Source organism: Aspergillus lentulus (assembly GCF_001445615.1).
Source record: "Aspergillus lentulus DNA, contig: Alt16, strain: IFM 54703, whole genome shotgun sequence".
Taxonomy (NCBI): Eukaryota; Fungi; Ascomycota; class Eurotiomycetes; order Eurotiales; family Aspergillaceae; genus Aspergillus; species Aspergillus lentulus.
This window is the reverse complement of record NW_028322113.1, coordinates 260313-282890: the sequence shown is the minus strand read 5'-3', so window position 1 is coordinate 282890 and position 22578 is coordinate 260313. Positions and strand designations below refer to the sequence as shown.

Sequence of the window (22578 nt, the reverse complement as noted above, 5' to 3'; positions counted from 1 at the left end):
GGTGCGTGATAATTCCGCCCGCAGTCGACTGAAGCAATGGCAGGAACGAACCCCGCGGATGAGGGGCTCACAGGTCCAACGGAAACCACAAACCGCATCAACGGCGCGCACAGTGATGTTTCACTCGGCTCAAGTCTACCTGGGATTGTTCCTGTGACGAAGATACCTGCTCTAGACACTATCGACCAGTATGCTGCCGAAGGATCACCGGACGATTCAATTGGACAAAGTCCCTGGCGAAGCATCGGCCAAGGCGATGTTAGCGGAGAACTCGTGACACGATTGATCGAAGGCTATGCTCGATTTGTATCCGCTCTTACTGGTCTCGAAGATGTTGCTTTTGCCGTCTTGTGCCAGACTTCGACAAGACCATCACAGGCTCTGATTTGCGCTTCCGTGACCGTGACCGACCAAGAGCAGGAGGTGCAGTCAGCACGGCAATGCGCTGTGCGCGAACTCGACTTTTCATACTACAACAGAAGCGAGGTCCAGTTCGCTCTGGACTTAGCTTTCACTGGTGGTGCTGAGAAGGAAAAGACAGATCTGAGCACTGAGGCGGAGAGAAACGTCAGTATGCATCAGAAGCGTTGACAGACAATGGCTAATGTATATGACAGTGTCTCTCGTTGTACGTTCGGAGTTCCACCGACGGACTCTGCATTAGCTTCACTTACCCAAAGCGACTGATCCCTGATGCAGCAGCGAGTCAGCTGCTGAAGACGATTGCGTTCCATATGGCGCAAACCATTGGATGTCTACCATCCGCGGGAGCTTGGCCGGATGACCCATCTCTAGACTTATCCATCCTTAATTTTCCCCCTCTGATGATACCCCCTTCACGAGATCATGATTCTGCGACAATGCCACGCCGTTCCAAAAATTTCCTTCTTCATTCTGCTTTCGAGGGCTGGGCCCAGAAAAGCCCTACTTCCATAGCACTAGACTTCGTTCATTCTTTGCCATCGGCCAGCTCCATGGCGGAGCATAGCACCCTAACCTATGCTGCTCTCAATGCTGCAGCCACCCACTTGGCAATCCATATCAGGAGACTACTCTCAGACAATACGCGCAATACTGGCAGTCACATCATTCCTGTCTATATGCCAACTTCTCCCGAGCTTTACATCTCATATCTCGGAATCCTCAAAGCCGGTTATGCATTTTGCCCCATTCCCACAGATGCTCCAGCTCAGCGAGTTCGTGAAATTCTTCAGGACATCGACCCCTCCGTAATACTTGGCGACGCTGAGAAACCATCTTCTGCGCCATGGCTCCCAGATGCAGCCGATGAGGCAACATCAAAGGCAACTTGGGTCAATGTGGCTGAAGTCTCTAGATGGAAGCACTTTTCCGGGGAGTATTCCGGGATTGCAACCGAGGACCGATTATTTGAGCCTCCAGACATGAACCATAATGAGATCGCCTACCTTCTTTTCACAAGTGGGTCTACGGGCAAGCCCAAGGGCGTACAAGTCAGTCATCTTGCAGTTACCTGTTCAATAGAGTCCCACGCTACAGCAATCCCGCTTCCTGGGACCTCGGCTGGCGATTTCCGGTGGTTCCAATTCGCGTCACCTACATTCGACCCGTCTCTGATGGAGATATTCGTCACGCTGAGCAGAGGTGGGACTCTCTGCTCCGCACCGCGGAGCCTGACACTTACTGACCTGGAAGGAACAATCAACGAGGCCAGAGCAACCGTGATGATGGCAACGCCAAGTCTAGCGGCACTTCTTCGACCCTCCCGGTTGAATACTCTTCAATCTTTGTGGACAATGGGAGAAAAACTCAATCGGACAGTCATCGAAAACTTCACTCAGAAGGCGCACAATAGCTACCTGAACGGGGATTCTGCTCCAACAGCAAGGATGCTAGTCAACGCATATGGTCCCACCGAAGCAGCAATCAACTGCACATTCCTCGCACCGGTCGAGTATCATACCCGTGGGTCCATCATTGGCGAGCCACTGCCCACATGCTCAATGTTTGTCCTCGATCCAGCCTCCTATACCCCCAAACCTATTCCAGCTGGTCTTGCCGGAGAACTTGCAATTGGAGGACCTCAGATCAGCCAAGGCTACTTGAACCGCCCAAAAGAAACTGCTAGATCCTTTGTCCACAGTTCGGAGTACGGATACCTCTACCGAACTGGTGACTTGGCTCGCATTGTCTGGGACGAGAAAGGCGCGCAAGTCATTGAGTTCCTTGGGAGAATCACATCTGACCAGGTGAAGATCAGCGGTCGTCGAGTTGAATTGGGGGAGATTGAGTCTGTCCTTGCCACCTTGACTGGAGTGCGGGAGGTCGTGGCGGTGGTCCCCAAGCGTGATGCAACGGTACAAGGCAGTGAGCAAATTGTAGCATGCATTGTGATGGATTCACCTAGTGAAGACGCGCTACGGGAATTCGTACAGTCGGCTGATGAATGTACACATTGTCATCTTGCTGCATATATGTGTCCATCTTCCTATGTCTTCTTTGACTCAATCCCGCGAACAAGCTCTGGTAAGGTCGACCGTAGTGCTATCGATAGCATGCTGCAACAAGGCGAAGATAGCGGTATGAAGTTCTACATCCCCTCGAACGAAGTTTCGGAAGCGCGGTCCACGGCGCTGGGCAAGGGGGACGCGCTTGAGGATGATAAAGCTCCGCAGCTACAAACCCTAGTCCTCGATCTCATCGCACAGACCACTGGCCAGGAGATCTCTGTGATCAAACCCAACACGAGTCTCTATACACTGGGATTGGACTCTCTCGGCGTGATGCGATTATTACAGAAGCTGAGAGATCAATCCATCGACAATTTATCTCTGGCAGATGTACTACAGTCAAATACCGTTAACGGGCTACTCTCGCTCATCCTGAATGGTAAAGCGAACCTAGGAGGGCTTACCAATGGACAGCTGGCGGATCATTCGTGTATGTCCCTGGCGGAACAGCTGCAAGCGTTTAACGACACGAATCTGTCGACATGCGCGGAGAGGCTTGGAATTAGCCCCGAGACAATTCAGACCGTCCTGCCCACCACGGAAACGCAGTCTGGTATGCTGACGAGCTTCTTACGTACCTCAGCCGATAGCTCGTTTGCTACTCGGTCGTACATCTATCATTCTGTGATTTCGCTCGAGCCTCATGTGGACATTGAGCGGCTCAAGAAGGCCTGGGAGTCCGTGATCGCAAGTTATGATTCCTTCCGAACGGGTTTCTGCTGGATTGACGATGGCATGGCTCCCTTTGCGCAATGTATCCTCACGGAAGATGCAGCATCTGCACCGAACTGGGCTGTCTATCATGCTTCCGGGGATTCCATGCACAAAGATCTCCTGACCGAGGCGCTTCGAGAAGCCGAGAACTCAATTTCCCTTGACTCCCCGTGGAAACTGTCATTGCTTGAGTCTTCGGATGACAAGGTCATCATATTGAGCATGTTCCACGGTATATTCGATGGGGGTTCGGTGCAACTTCTCTTGGAAGACGTGTCTTCCATTTATAATGGACAGCCGCCAGCACGCAGGACGTCGTTAGAGCATGTTGTCGCAAACCATTTTCAGGCGAACCAAACAGCAACATCGAACTTTTGGAAGGAATACCTTAGCAACTATTCGCCAACTGCTTTCCCTTCTCTTACCGCCTACCGATCTCCAGCCGTTAAGTCTACCGACTGCGTCGAAATCACTGCTCGCACAACCCATGACATTCTTAAGCAACGGTCCAGAACAATCGGGTCCACACCACTGTCTGTCCTCCAAGCAGCCTGGGCCTCTCTTCTACTAGCGTATACTGGAACGCAAGATCATGACGTGGTCATGGGAAGTGTTGTATCTGGACGTTTTGATCCTGACTCCGAAATCTGTATTGGTCCGACTTTCACGACGATTCCTACCAGGCTGGCGCTAGGCCAGATTCCCAAAGCTGAGGGAAATTTGTGGACAAACAAGTCGGTCGTCGCTCATTTAGCGAGTCTGAACGCAAAAACGCTATCCCACCTCCAACCGCGTCTCGGATCCTTAGTCACCGCTGATGGTAGACTTCCCTATGACACGGTTCTTGCCTACCAGGACTTTAGCGCTGGTTCCAGTATCAGTGGTCCGTGGACGGCAATCGATCATCCCCCAATGGCGAACGATTACGCCGTGATGATTGAGGTTTGGCCTGCCGCAGACTCGTTGTTGACCCTCCGTGCAAGCTTCGGTCTCTCACAAATGGACCGCGACGGGGCCGAGGTGATGCTTCATCAATTGGACGACATCATTGCCTTTATTCTCGAGAATCCAGATGGCGATTTCGAGAATGCTCCGTTGTGTACCCGTCCTGACCTCAAGGCATTATACAATCCAATGCCGAAGACGGCCGAGGAAGTTTCGGACGGAGATCTGATACATACCAATTTTGAGGATCATGCAAATTCACATCCAGACGACGTGGCTCTTTTATTCAAGTATGACCTCGATGATGACCAAAATCCGCAGAACATCTCATGGACGTACGGGGAGCTCAATGCGCGGGCTGATAATTTGGCAGCATATCTTTCCAAGACGTACGACCAGTTGACAAACACAGTAGTACCCATTTGTATCGAGAAGAGTCCGGCGATGTATATTGCAATTCTGGGTATTCTCAAAGCTGGCGGCGCATGGTGCCCCATTGATACATTTTCTCCCGTACAGCGTCGGCATGACCTAATCAAACGAACTGGAGCTAGAGTACTCCTCGTCTCTAGTGAGGATGGAGAGCAACACAAGGACGCTATACCCATTGATATCGACGTCGTTGATGTTAGAAAATACGCTGATCCACTGGTGAGTTGGCCGAGCATCGGCCGAGGCAGCTCGAAGGAGCTGTCGAGTCCGGCGGGCATTGCATACCTGATTTGGACGAGTGGAACCACTGGTGCTCCTAAAGGAGTGCCTATCACGCACTCGGCTGCTGTGTCCTGTTTCAAGTCGCTCAAGAAGGACATACCATCTGATGTTTCTGGCGGTGTTGTGCGATGCTTGCAATTCTCTCAATACACATTCGATGTGTCAATTCAGGACCTCTTCTATGCGTGGAGCTTGGGAGGAGTGCTCATCTCTGCGACTAGAGAAATCATGCTTGGCTCGTTCGCAAAGCTGGCGAATACCACGCGAGCAACCCATGCGCATCTGACTCCTGCCTTCGCTGCTGGTGTGCCGAGGAAAAGCTGTGAGACGTTGGAGGTAATTACCATGATTGGCGAGAAGCTAACACAGCCTGTTGCCGACGACTGGGGCAGAGATATGCGAGCCTACAACACATATGGCCCGGCAGAAGTGACAATCGTCTCAACCGTACGAGAATTTGGGAACGAGTGCATGGACATCAAGAGCGCCAATGTTGGCTGGCCCATGGAAAGCGTCTCGGTTTTCGTCACGAGGAATCGGCAAATTGTGATGAAAAATGCAGTTGGGGAGTTGGCGCTTGGTGGGCCGCAGCTTTCTCCTGGATACTTGAATCAAGAGGATGTCACCAAGGCGAAGTACGTCTGGAGTGACGAAGCTGGACAGATTCTCTACTACACAGGAGATCTTGTTCGGATGCTCGCTGATGGGTCGCTGGAGTTCATGAATCGTGTTGACGACTTGGTGAAACTTGGTGGTATTCGGATTGAATTAAGCGAGATCAGCTTCGCGCTGGGTGGATGCCACCAACTGGTTGAGAATATCGAGACTCTCTATATTGACCGCCCAGATCGGCCAAGCAAAGTCCTCGTTGCTTTCCTCTCTGCCTCGAATGCGACTGGAGCAAATGCCGGTGATGATCTTTTGCTCCTCAACGATTCTGCTCTGGAGATTGCTCTCTCTACACGCGAGAAGGCGCATACGGCTCTCCCTGCTTATATGATTCCGTCCGTGTATCTCGTGGTGAAACGAATTCCTCGCACCCAATCCGCTAAAACAGATCGTCGCGCGCTGCAAGCTGCATATGCTTCAGTGGATATTGAGGATTGGGAGAAACGGATGAACCCTGAAAACATTGCTACAGGTCACCCGACGGACGACCCAGTGGCATCCGACGCAATGGAAAAGATTGTGCACATGATAGCCTCCCTTATCAATATTTCCCCTTCGGTTATAACCAAAGCGAGCAGGCTTCGAAGTCTAGGTATTGACTCTATCCACGCAGTTCGTCTCGCATCAAGACTCAAAGACGCCGGGTATCAACTTTCGTTCATTGAAGTCATCAACTGTGTCACAGTACAAGATTTGGTCCGGTTATCAACATCATCCCCCGAGGTTCTCGGAGCGCCGGCTGCTGGGTTTGACGTTAACCTTTTCAATGATCAGTGGCATGACATCATGGCCTCGAAGGTTGACGGCGAATTTTTCACCGTGAGAGCAACCCCCATCCAGGAGAGCCTGTTGAGTGAGACAATGGGTACTTATAACCTGTACTGGAGTAATCACTTCTTTTCCCTTGACCGATCTGTTGATGTGACACGGTTGAAACAAGCTTGGCTTGCACTTTGTCAAAAGAATGAAGCATTGCGAACTGGGTTCATTCCTGTTGCCGAGGTGGATAACAGCCCTCGCAAGGATGAACTGGACTTCTCCATCTTGCAAGTTCTTTATGATCACCCCACTCTCGATTGGGAGTATGTGGTGTGCGAGGAGCATGAGTGGGATCGATTGCTTCGCTCTCGCGTTGAGGATGTCATGAAGACGCACCAGAAGACATATTTCAGACAGCCCCCCTGGGCAGTTACTGTTTTGGAGAAAGGTGTAGAGTGCATTATGGTACTGACTTTACACCATTCTATCCATGATGGACCTTCTTTAGATCTGATCGAAAAGGATCTGCGCTCTGCATATACCGACAAGCCACCCTCCAGATATCAACTGAGGAGCGCCCTTTCCAAGGTCCTTCCGACAGGGGAAATGGCAGCTGGGACCCAAAGCTTCTGGAGCTCTGAGCTACAGAAATATTCTGAGTTTGATGCCCCCGCCTGGCCGGACTTGACTGGGAAGAGGACGCCAGAGACCCACGCACAGGAGCATAATTTTATCTCCGAGCAAATACCCATGACGGAGCCTCTTGAAAAGCTCCAATCCCTCTCGGCCGAGCTGGGTGTCTCCTCCATTGCTTCCCTCATTCGTGCGGCATGGGGATTCGTGTCTCTGAGTTACCTTGGCGCTCCGGCGGCTGTGTTTGCGGAGACAGTTTCTGATCGTGTTCTGCATGCTGACCTCGACAATGGCATTGGTCCCTTGATTTCCGTTGTCCCAGTACCATTCAATCCAACAGGAACTGCACGGGAGGTCCTCGCAGAACAGCAGCGTATCTCGACCCAGTCGAGGAAGTATCGTCATATACACGCTCGCGAGGTCCGCAGGATATTGAAACGGCCTCGCGGTGAGCCTTTGTATCCGGCAGTATTCGCCTTCCACCCGGCGGGTGCAGAGGCCAACGCCGCTACTGATCCCGGTCTGTGGCGTGAGTCTGAGGATCGAATTGGGTTGCACGTGGAGCACCCTATGGCATTCAATGTAATGCAGAATGCTGATGGATCCCTGATCCTAGAAGCGTTTTCCGATGCATCTCTCATGAGCCATGAACACCTCTCTATCTTTGTGCGTCAGGTTGATAGTCTCGTCAGCGCCATGTTGGCGAACCCAGACAAGGAGCTACGGGAACTTGTCAATCACCTTCCTCCCTCGCTCAAATCAAAATCGTCGCAACATGTGAGTGAGGTAGTTAGGAACTCAGTTAAGCTCAGTCCTACGCACTGGCTGGAGCTCAACGCCAGGGAACATCCAGAGTGGACAGCCGTCGAAGTGGCCAACAGCATCAGCGCAGACGGCATCGAGAAGCAAAGTATGAGTTATGGTACGCTTAATGCTGCAGCCAACTGCGTGGCGGCCTTTATCGCCTCGCTGGGATACAAAAATAGAATGATTGCCGTTTGTGCGGGAAGGAATCTTCCCTCTTATCCCGTCATTGTCGGTGTCTTCAAATCAGGAAACACATATCTGCCCATTGACGACAATCTTCCGAATGATCGAAAAGCATTTCTCATCGAGGATGGAAACTGCCCGCTTGTCTTCACCGAGTCCGCATTTGCGGCCACATTCTCAGATGTCCCTGAAACGTGCCGTGTGATGTGCATTGATCATCCCTCTTTCGTTGATTCGCTGGCAGGCATGCCCACCGATAATCGGGCTTATGCAAGTAGTCCACAAGATAATGCCTACCTGCTTTACACGTCAGGCTCTACAGGAAAGCCTAAGGGTGTCATGGTGTCAAGGGCGAATCTGTCGGCATTTATCGAATCGTTCTCGGAATTCGTTTGTCGAGTGGCGCCATCCACTCTGGAACTTGGTGGTCGAGGCCGGTATCTTGCACAGGCCAGTCGAGCGTTCGATGTCCATTTGCTGGAAATGTTCTTCGCCTGGCGTCATGGCATGGCCTCCGTAACTGCTGAGCGAACAATGCTGTTGGATGATCTCCAGTTGACAATCACGAAGTGGGGCATTACTCATGCCAGCATGGTGCCATCTTTGGTCGACCAGACAAATCTACGGCCTGAACTATGCCAAGAACTCAAGTACCTGAGTGTTGGAGGAGAGAAGATTTCGAAGAGGGTGTTGGACACTTGGGCTGGGTTGCCGCACGTCGCCCTGGCCAATGCGTATGGACCGACGGAAGTCACCATTGGTTGCACATTCGCCCTTGTTGGCAAGGAAACTACCATTCGGAATATCGGGCCTCCCTTGAGCGCCTGCACATGCCATGTTCTAATTCCCGGAACTATGGACTATGCCCTTCGTGGCCAAACGGGAGAATTGTGTTTCACGGGTGACATTGTGGGCAACGGATATTTAAACAGGCCGGATGCCACTGGTTTTGTGCAAGGCCCTGACGGCGAAAAGATGTACAGAACCGGTGATATTGGTCGCTTGATGAGTGATGACTCTGTGGAATATGTTGGTCGAGGGGACGACCAAACCAAGATCCGCGGGCAACGGTTGGAACTCGGGGAGGTCTCAGAGGTTATTCGTTCCTCTTCTCCTGTTGAGATCGGGGTAGTTACCACAGTTGCGAAGCATCCCGGTCTCGCAAGACCGCAGCTCATCTCATTCGTTGCCCGAGCTGGTGACAGGAGCCGTCGGAGTAGCGGCGATGCAACCATAATTCACTCTGCGTTGGCAACCTTGGGCAAGGAACTCCGCGATGCCTGTCATCGAAAGCTGCCAGCGTACATGGTCCCCGAGATCATCCTGCCTATCACCTTTATCCCACTAGCACCAATGTCAGGAAAGGCCAATATCAAGGAGCTGCACAGCATATTCTCAAGCTTGCCTCTTGCGAGCATTCTACAAGGAAACAATCCAGGAACTAGCGACACTGCTGCTTTTACTGGTAGGCCTTTGACTTCCGATGAAGAAGCTGTAGTCAACGAAATCTGCGCTGTGGTCAAGATTGAACGCGAGAGTATCAACCCATTGACAAATATTTTTGAGATCGGCTTGGATAGCTTGAGCGCAATCAGCTTATCAGTCAAGCTTCGGAGGATAGGTTATGACGCTACTGTTGCCCTTGTGATGGGCAACCCGGTCGTTGAGCAGCTTGCTCAACTCCCCAGAAAATCAACCAAGGTCGCGGCAGATCCGCACGATTCAGAGTTGACGAAGCGACTCGCTGAACTCGAGGCAGAATACCACCAGAGCTATACCTCATCTGCAAATTCCGGCCAGGTAGTCGTACGGCCATGCCTTCCCCTCCAGGAAGGTCTTGTTGCACGCTCCATCAATAGCGAAGGGGATCAGCTTTATGTCAATCATATTGCTCTCAAGCTCGATCCTGGCCTTGATTCCGGGCGATTGAGGTCCGCATGGCAAGCTACTACTGACAATAATGAGATCCTCCGAACTTGCTTCGCTCCTTTGGAGAAAGAGATCGTCCAAGTTGTTCTTCCCCCTGGCCGTCCAATGCCATGGACGGAAGGCTTGTGCGATGGTCCCGAAGAATGTATTACACAGCAAAGAGCGAAGCAGCAAGATATTTCTCGCGGCATCATCGACAACATCACAGATGTCCCTCCAGTGCGATTCCACTTGGCAACGTCATCGTCATCAAATCATCCGTTGGTTTTGTTCATCGCGATTCACCATGCTCTCTATGACGGTGAATCATTCTCGATGCTCCTGGAGGACGTTGCAGCGCGTTACGTAGAAGAGTCTGTGACCCAGCGAGGCTCCCCGGCTGCTTTCATCAACCATGTATATGGTCAGAGCCTGGAGAAGGCCCAGCAACACTGGGTGAGCGCGTTGAGTGATTGTCGGCCTACAGTCTTCCGGGCTGACACCGGTGCTGTGGAGGAGACCACTTTCGTAAACAGGAAGCTCCGTGCCGGCCTGGCTGAACTCGAACGTCATTCAGCCAATTTGCACACTACTGTTCCGTCTCTGATGCAGGCACTCTTTGCCCTTGTCCTGGCTGATAGAGTCGACTCGTCCGACGTCACTTATGGACTTGTACTCTCGGGTCGGGCCGTGGCAGTCCCTGATGCTGATTCCGTGCTCTTGCCTTGTATTACAACCATTCCGGCTCGATTGAATACCAACGGCTTGACAACAGTCGCGGAGGTTGTCCGATCCGTTCACCAGTCCACCGCCCAGTCTCTTGAGTATCAGCACACCTCGCTGCGCCGTATTCAACGTTGGCTGAAGTCGGAAAAGCCTCTCTTCGACTGTCTGTTCTCTTACATCCGCAGCACACCAGCACCCAAGCACAGTTTCTGGGAACAGCTCGAGAGTAACATGCCTTCCGAGTACCCCCTTGCTGTCGAAATCGAAGCGAATAATGAAAAGGACGAAGTGTACGTTCACTGTGGCTTTTCGCCATCATTCGGTTCGTCCGACCGCGGGCAAGAATTTGTCGAGAAGCTAGACGCGCTGTTATCAGCCTTCTTGTCTGGAGATGACATTGCGTTGGACAGCTTCAGCCTTGCTGGCTCTGGGCCTTCCGGTTCACGCGAAACTGAGGTGAAATGGGACGCAGCAACCTGGTCTACGACTGAGATAAAGATTCGGGACGTCACGGCGACTTTCTGTGGTCTAGACGTGGTGAACGTCTCGAAGGGCACGTCATTCATCAGTCTCGGTATTGACTCGGTGACCGCTATCCAGTTTGCACGGAAGCTCCGCGAGCTGCAGTTTGAAGTTGCACCGTCAGATGTCATGCGATTTCCGTGTGTTGGCGCATTAGCCAAACACATCGGTGAGCGTTCCGCTGGGGGACGTCAGTCAGCTCGCTCCGAAGACAAGAAACCCAGAGTCTCACTTGCAGCGCACCGTGACAGCGTTCGTCTTCTTGGTGATGGAGACTCAGTGGCGGCGATGTTCGAATGCACGCCTCTGCAAGCGGGTATGATCACTCGTACCCTGGGATCTGACTCTCAGGTTTATGTACATCCCCACATCGTTCGACTCAGCAATGGTGTGGAAATTGATCGCCTCAAGAACGCCACTGCAGAGGTTGTTTCAAAGAACGATATTCTCCGTACTTCGTTCCACCCTATCACTGAGAATGGAGTTATCTGGGTCGGTGCGGTGCACACAAATCCTCCTCTACAGTGGGAGGAGATCACATTGTCATCGGACGCTGATGTTATCGCCGAGCTAACTTCTCTCTACTCTTTCCGTGAAGTTACCCATTTCGAGACTCCACCACTGAGATTTGTACTGGCTGATCGGGAAGATGAGAAGCTTTTTGTTGTGCTCATGCATCATGCTCTTTATGATGGTGCCTCGTTGCCTCTACTCTTTGAAGATTTGGCCGCTGCTTACCGTTGTCAAGCTACGGCGGAGCGTCCCAAATTTTCTGACATTTCTCACCACATTCTGGAAGGTCAGAATGAATCTTGCGATTTCTGGACAAAGAAACTGGCTGGTTACGAGCCTATCGAGATTCCTCCGCTCTCCTCATCCGATGTTACTGAGCGCATGCTTCTTTCAGAACGCAAGATCGGCCTTGACGTGGAGAAGGTCGTTCAGAGTTGTAAGGCCATGGAGGTAACCGTGCAAAGTGTCGCCCTCTTGGCATATGCAAAGGTCCTCGCTTGCCTGGTCGGGAAGCGCGATGTTGTCTTCGGTCAAGTCCTCGCTGGTCGCTCATTACCGGTTCCTGGTGCCGACCAGACTATCGGCCCGCTGTTTAACACTGTAGCTCAGAGAGTCTCGTTTGAGCCTAAGTTTTTAAGCAACCGCGAGATGGCCCAGCGAGTGCAACAACTTACTTCTGAAGCACAGACTTTCCAACATGCGCCTCTGAAGGATGTGCAGAAGGCTCTGAGGCAAGAACATGGCATGACTGCTTCCTCGCTATTCGACACACTCTTTGTATTCCAGAAAAGCGCTGATCTTAGGACTGGCACGCTGGATGAACAACAGATCTGGAGTCCCTTCGAAACGGACGGATACGCTGCGCAGGCTGAACATAAACTGAATTTGGAGGTGGACCACGGCCGAGAAGGTATTGTCGTCAGCGCCTCGGGCGACGGACGCTACGTTTGCCAACAAGCGCTTGACGAGTTCATGACGGACTTCTGTACAGCATTCCAAGACATCATTGATCACCCTACCAGATGCGTCACTGCTGCGCCAGAGCGACTTGGGGAACTGCCTCTTCGATCGTCCAAGGCAGAGGAAACAGAACCAGAAGGGGGTGACAGCGAGTTCGATGCACCTGCACACGAGTCAATTGTTCGTGATGTCCTCGCTGAAGTGGCTGGCGTTCCAGTCGACGGCATCACGCCAAGCACCAGCATTTACAACATTGGTTTAGACTCATTGTCTGCCATTCGCATCGCTTCGATCTGCCGTAGCAGAGGATTAAAGGCAAGTGTGGCTGATGTTTTGCAAGGAAATACCCTACGAGGTATCAGTTCACGGATTGTATCCACGGTCGAGGAACGCACTCAGACTCAGGAGCCCTTGATTGAAAATTACCACGCCGTGGAAATGGCAGTTCTTCAGCGGCTCGGGCTGAACAAGGACGCGGTCGAGACTATTCTGCCGTGTCTCAGTGGACAGCTGTACCATCTTGGCAGTTGGTTGAAGTCGGGTCGGACTTTGTTCGAACCTGCGTGGTCTTACTACAGCATGGAGCGTATCGATAGCGGGACGCTTGAGAAGGCATGGAATCAACTCCGTCAACGGCATCCAATCCTAAGAACCTGCTTCGCGGCGACTTCACCGTCAATGGCCGTACAGGTTGTGCTCAAACAGGCATCACAGGACGCGGAGATATTCAAGGTCATCGAGTCTCCTGCATGCATTGAAGAAGCAGCCAAAGCCCAGGCTAGCGAAGAGGCGTTGAATCCCTCATCTTTGTTTGTCCCTCCTGTCCGCCTTCGTCTTCTCAAGGCTAGCGACAAGGACGCGATCCAGGTATACATCAATCACGCTGCATACGATGCATGGACAATGCCAATGTTTGTCTCTGAACTCGCAAAGCTCTACCGTGGGCAGTCAGTCGAGTCAAACCCGGACTTCCCCTCTTTTGTCGAGCACGCCACGCGCTCTCTGCGAGAAGTCGACGAAGAAACCTACTGGTCTTCGCAGCTTGGCTCCAGCGTTCCCACGCTCATCAAGCCTAAGGACCAGGTACTCCCCAGGCAATCATTCGTCGGCGTATGGGAGAAGGTCAAGAACCTGTCTCAGCTCGAAAGTACCTGTCGCTCTGCAGGCCTCAGTCTCCAGAGCGTCGTCCTCCTCGCTGTATCCCGCTCTCTCGCAAGAATGACTGGTGTCCAATCCCCCACAATCGGCTTGTACCAAACAGGTCGCTCCGCCTCGTTCAATAACATCGAGCGTCTCTCCGGACCCTGTCTAAACGTCACACCGTTTACCTTCCCAAGCCCCGAAGCTAAAGCTGAGAGCAACGCAGTGGACGAAGTGCGCGCCGTTCAAACCTCCCTTGCTGAACGCGTGCTCTACGAGCAGAGCTGCCTCCGCGATATCCTGGCCAAATGGGCCAGTACCAAAGGCAAAGGACCACTCTTCAACACCTGGGTTAATCTCCTCTGGATGCACCAGCCCTCTCCTCGAGGTGATTCAGACTCAGAGTCCGATCTCTTCCGTCCTCTGCGGATCGGTGTGCCAACGGACTTCATTCCCTCTGCGCCGTTACCGGACCCAAGCGGAGACGCGACTTCCATCTCGGCGTTGGATACGTCGTACCTACCTGATGAGAATCTGTATATCGATATTGGGCCTGATCCTAGTACGGATACCATTGGGTTTGGTGTCCGTGTGGAAGGTGGAGTTTTGACGGAGGCGGAGGTGCGTGAGATGGTGGATGATGTTAGTGCTGAGATTGAGGGGATTATGGCTGCTATCCAGTGAGATTACACGTTGATGATGGAATTTTGTCATTTTGTATGTTTATGAAGGGAGTAATAAGGGGAAATTGGAAGATGGAGACTGCAGACGTACACTGTGCTGAGTGGACTGGCCGCATGATCATGCCTTTATTCTGGGGCTGGATAAACAAAAGATAGACTCAAAAGAAGTATACACGATAAATAGAATTTAATGTTTAGATGTGTGACCGGTCTGGATGAGCGACTAGGGCTTGTCCATAACCTTAGAGGCTCGAGTGGAATAAATGAATAAAGGTGAATCAACTCCAATTGAATCATCGTCTAATACGAAAGACTGTTTGACTGTGTAGATCCGCCTAGACGAAGCTACATGTTTGGTTTCTAGTTCAGCTACACCCTTGTGGCAGCGTAGTTGTTTCCATTCTCCCATAAATTCAAGACCAAGCTCCAGCTGCAATCTCGTTATTCAGATTATCACATGCAATAAGCGAAGGCATCAGTCCCTCTGCAAGATACTTCAAAAATTGCGGTACACTCATCATGCCAGGTAAATAGCTGAGGGAGCAGAGAACATACATCCCGTGCAGAATTTTAGTTAGTCCCCTAAGTTCCTTTCGCGATTCGCAACGATGAGTATGATTCAGACATCCTGCAACGGGAAGCTCGTAATATCATTGGGCCAAATCCATTTCAAAATATAGTACCAACCATACATGGAAAAGGGGGCCACCTCCCCTACGGGGCAATCGAGCGCTGTGCGAGTCCTCTTGATGTCGAGGACACCAGGTTCAGAATTGGCGGATCTGGTCACTGCGAGATTGTGCAAAAAGTGAGTATGGTAAGGGTCGGGTACGCATAATGGAGGGGCCTGTGGCTGCAGTTCTGGGGTTGGAAGAAGTCTGAGACTGGCGAGGCGCCTAGTGGACTGGGATGAGAGTATTGTATTGAATATGCCCTCCGCCAAATGCTCTGGCTTCCCAAACTTTGGCAGGCTCGTACCTGGTGAGAGAGTCCGGTATAGTGGAAGGGTCTAGATTGTCATGAGGGTCACCTGCACTGGGGAAGTAATCGAGCTTTACGCAGAGGTGCACTAGAGCAGGGAAACGACCGAGTGCTTTGTAAACTTGTACCTCGGGAGGTAGACCTTGCACGCGATGGACGGTGAGGTGCAGCTCTCGGAGCACGGGGCACTTGTTCGCAAAACGGGCAATTTCCTGCGCGTTGTAGTATGGACGTGTCTGTCTCTGCGTTTGGACGTCGTGTTGAATGCTGCGTGAGTCTAGTCCCAGGCTCTCTAGGGTGGCACCGTGTCTAGCCAAGACCCTGCTGATGAAGGATGCGTTGCGGTTTCCGACCAGCCAGAGACCCTTGAGCGGTGGCAATGCCTTCATCATCTCTTCCACCGAGCGCCAGTACTCCAGGCTTCTCCTGGGGGTCACCCGTAGGTTGAGTGAGAGCCGTTCCAGACGCTGAAAGGATGGTGCAACCGCGCAAATGGTTCGAGCAAGGGCGGGTTCGTCAAGACGGCCGATGCTCAATGTACGCAGATGTCCTATATCGGTCTTCTGACGCCATTGATCGAAGCGCTGGACTGACATCGCGCTGTTCAGGGAAAATGACAAAGTTTCGAGACGGGCAACGGTATTGGATGCTCCATCAGTCGGCTCGAAGCGGTAGATACGCTGGTCGACAAAGTCAATCTCTGGCACCAGTACGAGATCGACCTTTTTCAAATTTGGGGCCAGAGATAGCGAGCGCAGAATGGCTGACTCGATCACCTCGTCATTTCCGGCATTGCGATAGTAATAGCAGCGGATTGAGTGGAGGCACGGCGAGGTGACCACAGCCATATCTTTATCGCTAAGGCCTTGGTATTTCCAAGCCTGGAGGTAGAAATAGAGTAAGTTCAACTTGCAGGAAGGGTGGTATTTGTGTAGAGCGTCCAGGACTTCTTGCGGAAAGCGCAGAGCACGAACCCAATTCAGCTCTCTCAGGTTCGACACCGCTGCGATGAACATGGCCAGCGGGGCATAGTCGGGGGTAGTGGTGTCCCTGCGACAAAGCCGGAAAGTGTGCCTTTGCCAGAGCTCACGATCGAGGAAATTATCCAGCATGATAGGTCCCTCTTCCTCTTCCTGCAAAGCAGCTAGTTGGAGACTTTGTTTTCCGCTTCGCCCGACGAGGTCCAGACGACGCAGGTATCGAAGATATTGCTTGCGCAGGGGATGTTTCAGCAGCTGTTCAACGTCTGCTTGGAGTTGCGCCGTCGAAGTTAGACATAGCTGCAGCCTTTCATACAGAAAAGGCACGGCAGCCTGATACCAGGTATGGTTCGCAACACTCAACGGTTGCAAAGTCTCCCTGCCGGTTTCCATAGCCTAGATGCCTTATGTTAGTGGACGCATTCAATCAGCGAACGGAAGACGTACTGATGCACATATCATGTGCTTGATCTCAAAGGGAAGGTCGTCCATGTTTGAGAATCTGAGAGATGGAATGTGGAAGGAGAAATGACGGTCAGTGATCTCTCTTTTATACCAGAGACGGTCAGTTGGAGCGAAGCAGTACGTACTTTTTCGCATCCTTACACACTTGTCCACACCCTGCGCATTCATTCGCATTAGATCCCTTCTTCGCATTGTCTCAGTGTCTACTTTTCGTGATGTGGCTCATCTCCCGTCTTCACCTTCTTTTACGCACTCCTGGTGAGATGATGGAGTCTTTGAATAAAGCCTGCACTAAGCGTCATCAAGCTTGAGAAAGTCAACGACAAGAATACCACGAAAGCTGCTTGCCACTCCATGCCAAGGGGGAATGTAGTACAGGACCGGCCCATCTCGACAACGTGCCTTCGGCAGCTGCCAAAATATGGAAGTCGAGGAATTCAAAGGTGGAAAGTCGGCCACCAAGTGTATCAGCGGTGACTGGGCAATGTCAATTGCGATATATTTCGAGCCCGCTTCGAATACAGTATGGATGGGCTGATGCGCTCAATGAGGCCTTGATCGTCACTTCTGAATAGAAGATGACCGGAAGCTCGACTTGGCCTTGCTTGAGTTGAGTCAAGAGTATGATCGAGGAGGAAGGTATGCATCGAGCGTGTATGATGGCCCGTCGGCATATAGATCCCATTCCTTCCTTCTTTCTTCAACCGCTGTATCAGATAGTAGTATCATGCTTTGGAGATTCTTATGAGTCGCAGCGGCAGAAGACCCTCGGCCACAGATGAGCAGGACTTACACGGCGTTGAGAGAGGTAGGCTGCGAAACAATTCGCTGGACTTCTGGCAGTACCGGCCTCTCTATAGTGTGTTTTTCTCAGCGGTTTAGGGGCTTGCACGTTAAATCTAGAGGAATTAATACGAGTCGCAATGCTTCTCCTGGAAATACAAGTAGCTCCACCAAATAAAGTGCGGTATGCAACTCTGTTTTGACTAGCTAAATTGTAGACCAACAGATAATCCCAAGCAACCGAGCATCATTCATACAAATCACCATGCTGAGCCAGCCATCGCCGTGATCGCTGCATCATCTAACAATGTGCAACGCTAGGAACATTCTCGCAGCTACCATAGGTCTGGCCGCCGGTGACCTCGACGCTCTTCCAGGTCCAATTCGAGCAGGCTCCACTGCCACAGACGATAGCGATATTGTGCCCGCTGGACGCCACGGCGCCTTTACCACTGATGTTCTCCATGGTCAGGTCGGTGATGGGGATGCCGGATGTCGGGTCGCCCTTTAGATCGCCGCCGTCGTAGTTTTGTTCGATGAGGATACCGTACCTTGATGGTGTTAGCTTGTGTCAGATTGCTGGTAGGCAGAGGGGAACTGACTTGCGGATGGAGCTCAGGGTGATTCCTGAGTAGGTGACTCCCTTGATTGTGCCTGTTTTCCCTTTGGAGGCTTTGATGCGGAGACCTGGTTCATAGTTAGAAGTGTCCTTGTGTTGCTACAACTGGCTGATATGAACGTACCGTTATCAGACTTGGTGACCTGGGAGTTCGTAAAGGACACATTCTCGACGGTATTATCAGACCGGCCACCAACGCTACCAATCGACAGGCCATGGCCACCGGAGCAGAGTCCACCAGTAAATGTGATACCCGTGCCGGAGTTGACAGCCACGCAGTCATCCTGGTTGTAGACTTTCGCACCTGAGATGATAATGTTGGAGCTGGATCCAATATCGAAGGCGTCGGTGTTGTGGCCGCCTTGGGTGTCACCGGCAGAATCGTCGATGGTCATGTCGGTGATGGTCAGGCCATCGCATCCGTTGATGCTGACCGCCTGGACCGGGGTGTTCAGGATATGCAGATTGGTGATGGACGACGACGAGGTGAGGTCGTGCGCGGCGAAGAACTTGGGCTTCGTCTTGCCGCCGTTGCCGCCCTGACCGTCCCACCAGCGGGCGCCGTCGGGGTTCAGCGTCGCGCCCGACGCACCCTGGACCTTGATATTTTTGCCGGATATCTGCAGCAGGGGCCCTGTCCACTCCTTGTAGCCCCAGGTTGTCTGGCCCTCGAAGATGACCTAAGGTAATCAGCACAGGGTCTAGATGGATTGGATTGAGATGGGATGCTTACTGTGGTACCATCTGCCAGATCGCTAAGATCCAGCGTCGTGCCAGCGGGAACAGCAACGTTCGACAGGACGATAGTAGAGCACGCCTTCTGAGAAGCCATCGCAGCAGCGGCGCCGTTGGACCCGGAGAACGTGCAAGATGCACGCTTCTCCAGAGTTGTGGACGGCGCAACTGGCTCGGCGACGGGAGAGGCAATCACCTCGGCCGCAGAGGCGAGGAGCACGAGAGAACCTATTAGTTTCAACATTATGATTGCGGTGTCACCCAAATGGAGTGCGTTGTTGATGTCTTGAACAGTGGCTGCTCCTCCAGTCGTTGATCCCTTATATAGGGAATACCACGCCTATACCTGGTGACCCCGTTTCCGGCATTGATGACGAACCCTAGTGCTCCTCTAGGCGGCAAAGAGGACCCGTTCATCGTTTCTCCTCCAATGTCTCGTCAAGTGCTCCTCTGGCCCTGCTCTATTGGTGGTAAATATTGTCCTGCAGGAATGAAGCGACATCTAAGCAATATGAAGAAAGCTTATGAGTCGGAAGAAAAGCGCAAGCACTTCCGTGCAGTTGCTTGCTTCCGGGGAAATGCGGAGGGCAACCAATCGGCAGAGAGAAAACTACAAAGTAATGCATTTCATATTGTCGATATTCAGGGTCTTTTGACCCCTGACGGCGGCCTCGGTGTCTCGGCTTCTGGGAATGTCATTTACCCCAGACCGGCTATGTCATTTTTTTTTCCACCACTCGATTTACCTCGCGCAGTCGGCAATTTCCGTTGCAGAAAGGAACCCTAACTTAGTCTGGCATTATTAGTCGTGGTAGCAGGGCTTTAATGTGCCTTCTGAGAACGGATATGCCCATGGGCAAATATCCCGCATCGAATCGGTATAACTAGCCTAGTATCCCTGAAACACGTCCGGATACTTTTCCGCGCCTCATCTGGCTGGAGACTTCCGTGCAAATGATTATGACAAATCAGCTACTAATAAACTTTGAAGCCTGCCAAACATCATGATGATAGAGAATAAACAAGATTTTCCAGACTATATTCGCAATGTATCCTATTCTAATCCAGCTCCAATCTCAGAGCGTCATATTGCACATACACGGTTGCCGGTAGAATTGCAGTCTCGGTATCCGTCGCGTTGTACGGCAGATGCAGTGTCAGGGTATTCTCACCGACCTTAAGCCAGTCCGCAGGAAACTCCATCCGTGAGCGGACCTGGTAGCAGCTGACGGCAGAACGCACAATACAGCTGCTGGACTGGTTAAAGCCAATGACAAAGGAGAGGGGCTCCTTCTGGTCATTGATGTAGCTCTCATGGGAGAGATTGATGTACGGCTCTGAGGGATTGTACACGTCCGTGTTGCCCGAAGCTGTCTTGGCACCGGCAAGCTGGATGGTCAGGGTAGCCTTCTTGGACTTGCCGAGCTGCTTCTTCGTCAGGGAGAAGTTGATCTTCCAGTCGTGGGTCGTGTTGTACTCGACATCCGGGTTGTCAGGAGTAGGGCCAAAGACCGACCAGTGCACTGTGTTGAAGTCTGTCGCCGGGTCACTGCTGCCGATCTTGTAGTCGATGCCCTTGGGGAAGTCCGATTGCCAGTCGTATGCGCCCCAGTAGATCAGATACTCCGGCGGGTGCAGTGGGTGCCTGGGATCATGCGCGACACCGTGGCGGAACTCGCCCGACGACTTGTCGGGAGTACCAAGGCGCCAGACCTCTTTGCCTGCGGACTCCGCGACCCATTTCTCATTCACAGTAGTGGTCCTGCCGGCCTTGACGGTCACGGCGTCGCGCACAAAGTCGCCGAAGATGCCGTCAGCGTAGACGGTCAGTCGGTACTTGCCTTCGACAACGCGATCGATGTGGAACTTGCCGCTAGAGTCAATATCCGTCCAGTACTGGTACGAGGATGGGACGACGCTGTTATCCTGGAAGTACTGTCCGTCCACAGTAAGGATGGCAATAGGATTGGTAGCGCCCTTAGGAAGCTTAACCCGACCGTCGACGCTGCCACGCTTCGAGGAGGGCACGTAGCCGACGACGTGCTTGGCGATTGAGTCATAGAACTCGGCGTTCCAACTGGGATTAGCCAACTTCGCCGCTTCCGATCGCAAATCCTCAAGGGAAGAGGTGGAGCCCTTGCCACCGTTGAAGAGGTAGAACTGGGGGCCGAATGTCCGGTCAAAGCCATTGGTGATGTTCGGGGTACCTTCACCGTGGTGGTTGGAGACAATGTAGTTGTAGACGATACCATCGACGGTCAGATCAGAGTGCAGTGGACCCTATTTTGTTAGTTTCGTCAGCGAACCGAGGCCAAGGGACATACTCCATAGTAAGTATCCTACTCCTCGTTAGCACGGCATCTTGATATGTCGAAGCAAGACCAACCTTCGTATTCATGACCAGCCAGGCGCCGTAGGTCGAGCCGTTAGAGTTCGTGCCGTCTCCGTAAAGCCCGTGAACGTCATTGTCACGCCATTCTATAGTCTGTTAGATCTAATCGTACAACATAAGCAAATGCAACCTACGGTTCGAAAACGTATACTTGGTGAAATACTCCGAGAATTGGGTGTAGTACGCATCATCTGGAGTGTTGTTGAATCGCCATGTGGCGTCCTGCACCACCACCTGCTTGCTCACGGCATTCTTGCTCGGCAGTGGAGCTGTCTGGAGCTCACTGGATGTGAGATGTGTCCATAACTGGGTGTTGGGCCGGAAAAGCGTGCGGAACTCTTGGAGGTTGCGCAGGAAAGGAGTAGTCTCGTTGTAATAGGCCAGACGGCTGAACATGTGCAGCCCCGTCTCGCCGTCACGCAGGAACCAGTATTGCTGGAACTGTTGTCCTGTGGGAGTATAGGTATCATTCAGGATGACTCCGGCGTATTTCGTTCCGGTCGAGTCGGTTCCTTCGACATACTGCATTCTCGGGTTTGTGGCGCCCGCTGTGTAGAAACCGGAGGGGATGCAGTAGCAGTCGAGGTAGGGTCCGATACCAGTAGAGCCCGATTGAGGTCCGAGAAGATCCTGATCATCGAGGAACATATCGACAACTGATCCCTTGCTCTTGCTCCAAACAGCTTTGAAACGGTCATTGTTGAGGGTGATGGTGCTGTTATCCTCGGCGACCTGCAACGCTGCCAGCGCAACGCCAGCCCAGGCGCACGCCGCACCTAAAGAAATGGCGAAACGCATTGTGGAGGCTAGTCAACAATTGATTAACAGCGACGTGAAGCCCGCTCGCAATCATCATGGGGCGACCCTGAGCCATATTTGAACCCGCCTTGGACCGACCATGATTATGGTCGCGGCATGGAATGCCCCGAGGTCACTTGGGAAGCAACTTCAAGCTCTGCTGCAGCACCCAAGAAAGAGGCCTCAGTCAGGGGATGACGGTGTTTAGCGTCTTAGCCTATCAAGGAACGGGCCAAGACCGCGGACTGCGGAGCCCCAGAAACATGTGTGAAATGCGGGGAAACTGTTGGACCAGGATGTGGCTATTCCCGACGCCATGGAGGCGACGGAGAAATTATTCGGTCATCATTCACCCGATGAAAAGCTCAAAGCCCAGCCAGGGTGAAGATTGAGACCGAACACCGCTGCGGGGGAGTACGAGTCAAGAGGATACCAGACCGCCACCAAATGTGTCCTTGTT

At 52.3% G+C, this 22578-nt stretch overlaps 4 protein-coding genes across 4 annotated transcripts; 1 reads left to right on the top strand and 3 right to left on the bottom strand.

Annotated features, from left to right (window-relative positions):
• Window positions 1–36: 36 nt before the first annotated feature.
• sidC (nonribosomal siderophore peptide synthase SidC) lies at window positions 37–14366 on the top strand (the record flags this gene model as incomplete). Its single annotated transcript, XM_033557500.2, has 2 exons — window positions 37–567; window positions 618–14366. 2 exons carry the CDS (start codon window positions 37–39, stop codon window positions 14364–14366), a joined length of 14280 nt encoding a protein of 4759 aa, XP_033413391.2.
• Window positions 14367–15261: 895 nt separating this feature from the next.
• ALT_7575 (uncharacterized protein) lies at window positions 15262–16818 on the bottom strand (the record flags this gene model as incomplete). The annotated part of the gene is made up of 2 exons (XM_033557501.2): window positions 15262–16722; window positions 16774–16818. The coding sequence occupies 2 exons, from the start codon at window positions 16816–16818 to the stop codon at window positions 15262–15264; spliced, it is 1506 nt and encodes a 501-aa protein (XP_033413392.2).
• A 1057-nt stretch (window positions 16819–17875) lies between these two features.
• Window positions 17876–19172, bottom strand: ALT_7574 (glycoside hydrolase family 28 protein; the record flags this gene model as incomplete). Its single annotated transcript, XM_033557502.1, has 4 exons — window positions 17876–18125; window positions 18177–18261; window positions 18318–18873; window positions 18927–19172. The coding sequence occupies 4 exons, from the start codon at window positions 19170–19172 to the stop codon at window positions 17876–17878; spliced, it is 1137 nt and encodes a 378-aa protein (XP_033413393.1).
• Window positions 19173–19987: 815 nt separating this feature from the next.
• rglB (polysaccharide lyase family 4 protein) lies at window positions 19988–22118 on the bottom strand (the record flags this gene model as incomplete). Its single annotated transcript, XM_033557503.2, has 4 exons — window positions 19988–21208; window positions 21253–21267; window positions 21315–21406; window positions 21455–22118. 4 exons carry the CDS (start codon window positions 22116–22118, stop codon window positions 19988–19990), a joined length of 1992 nt encoding a protein of 663 aa, XP_033413394.2.
• Between the last annotated feature and the right edge of the window lie 460 nt (window positions 22119–22578).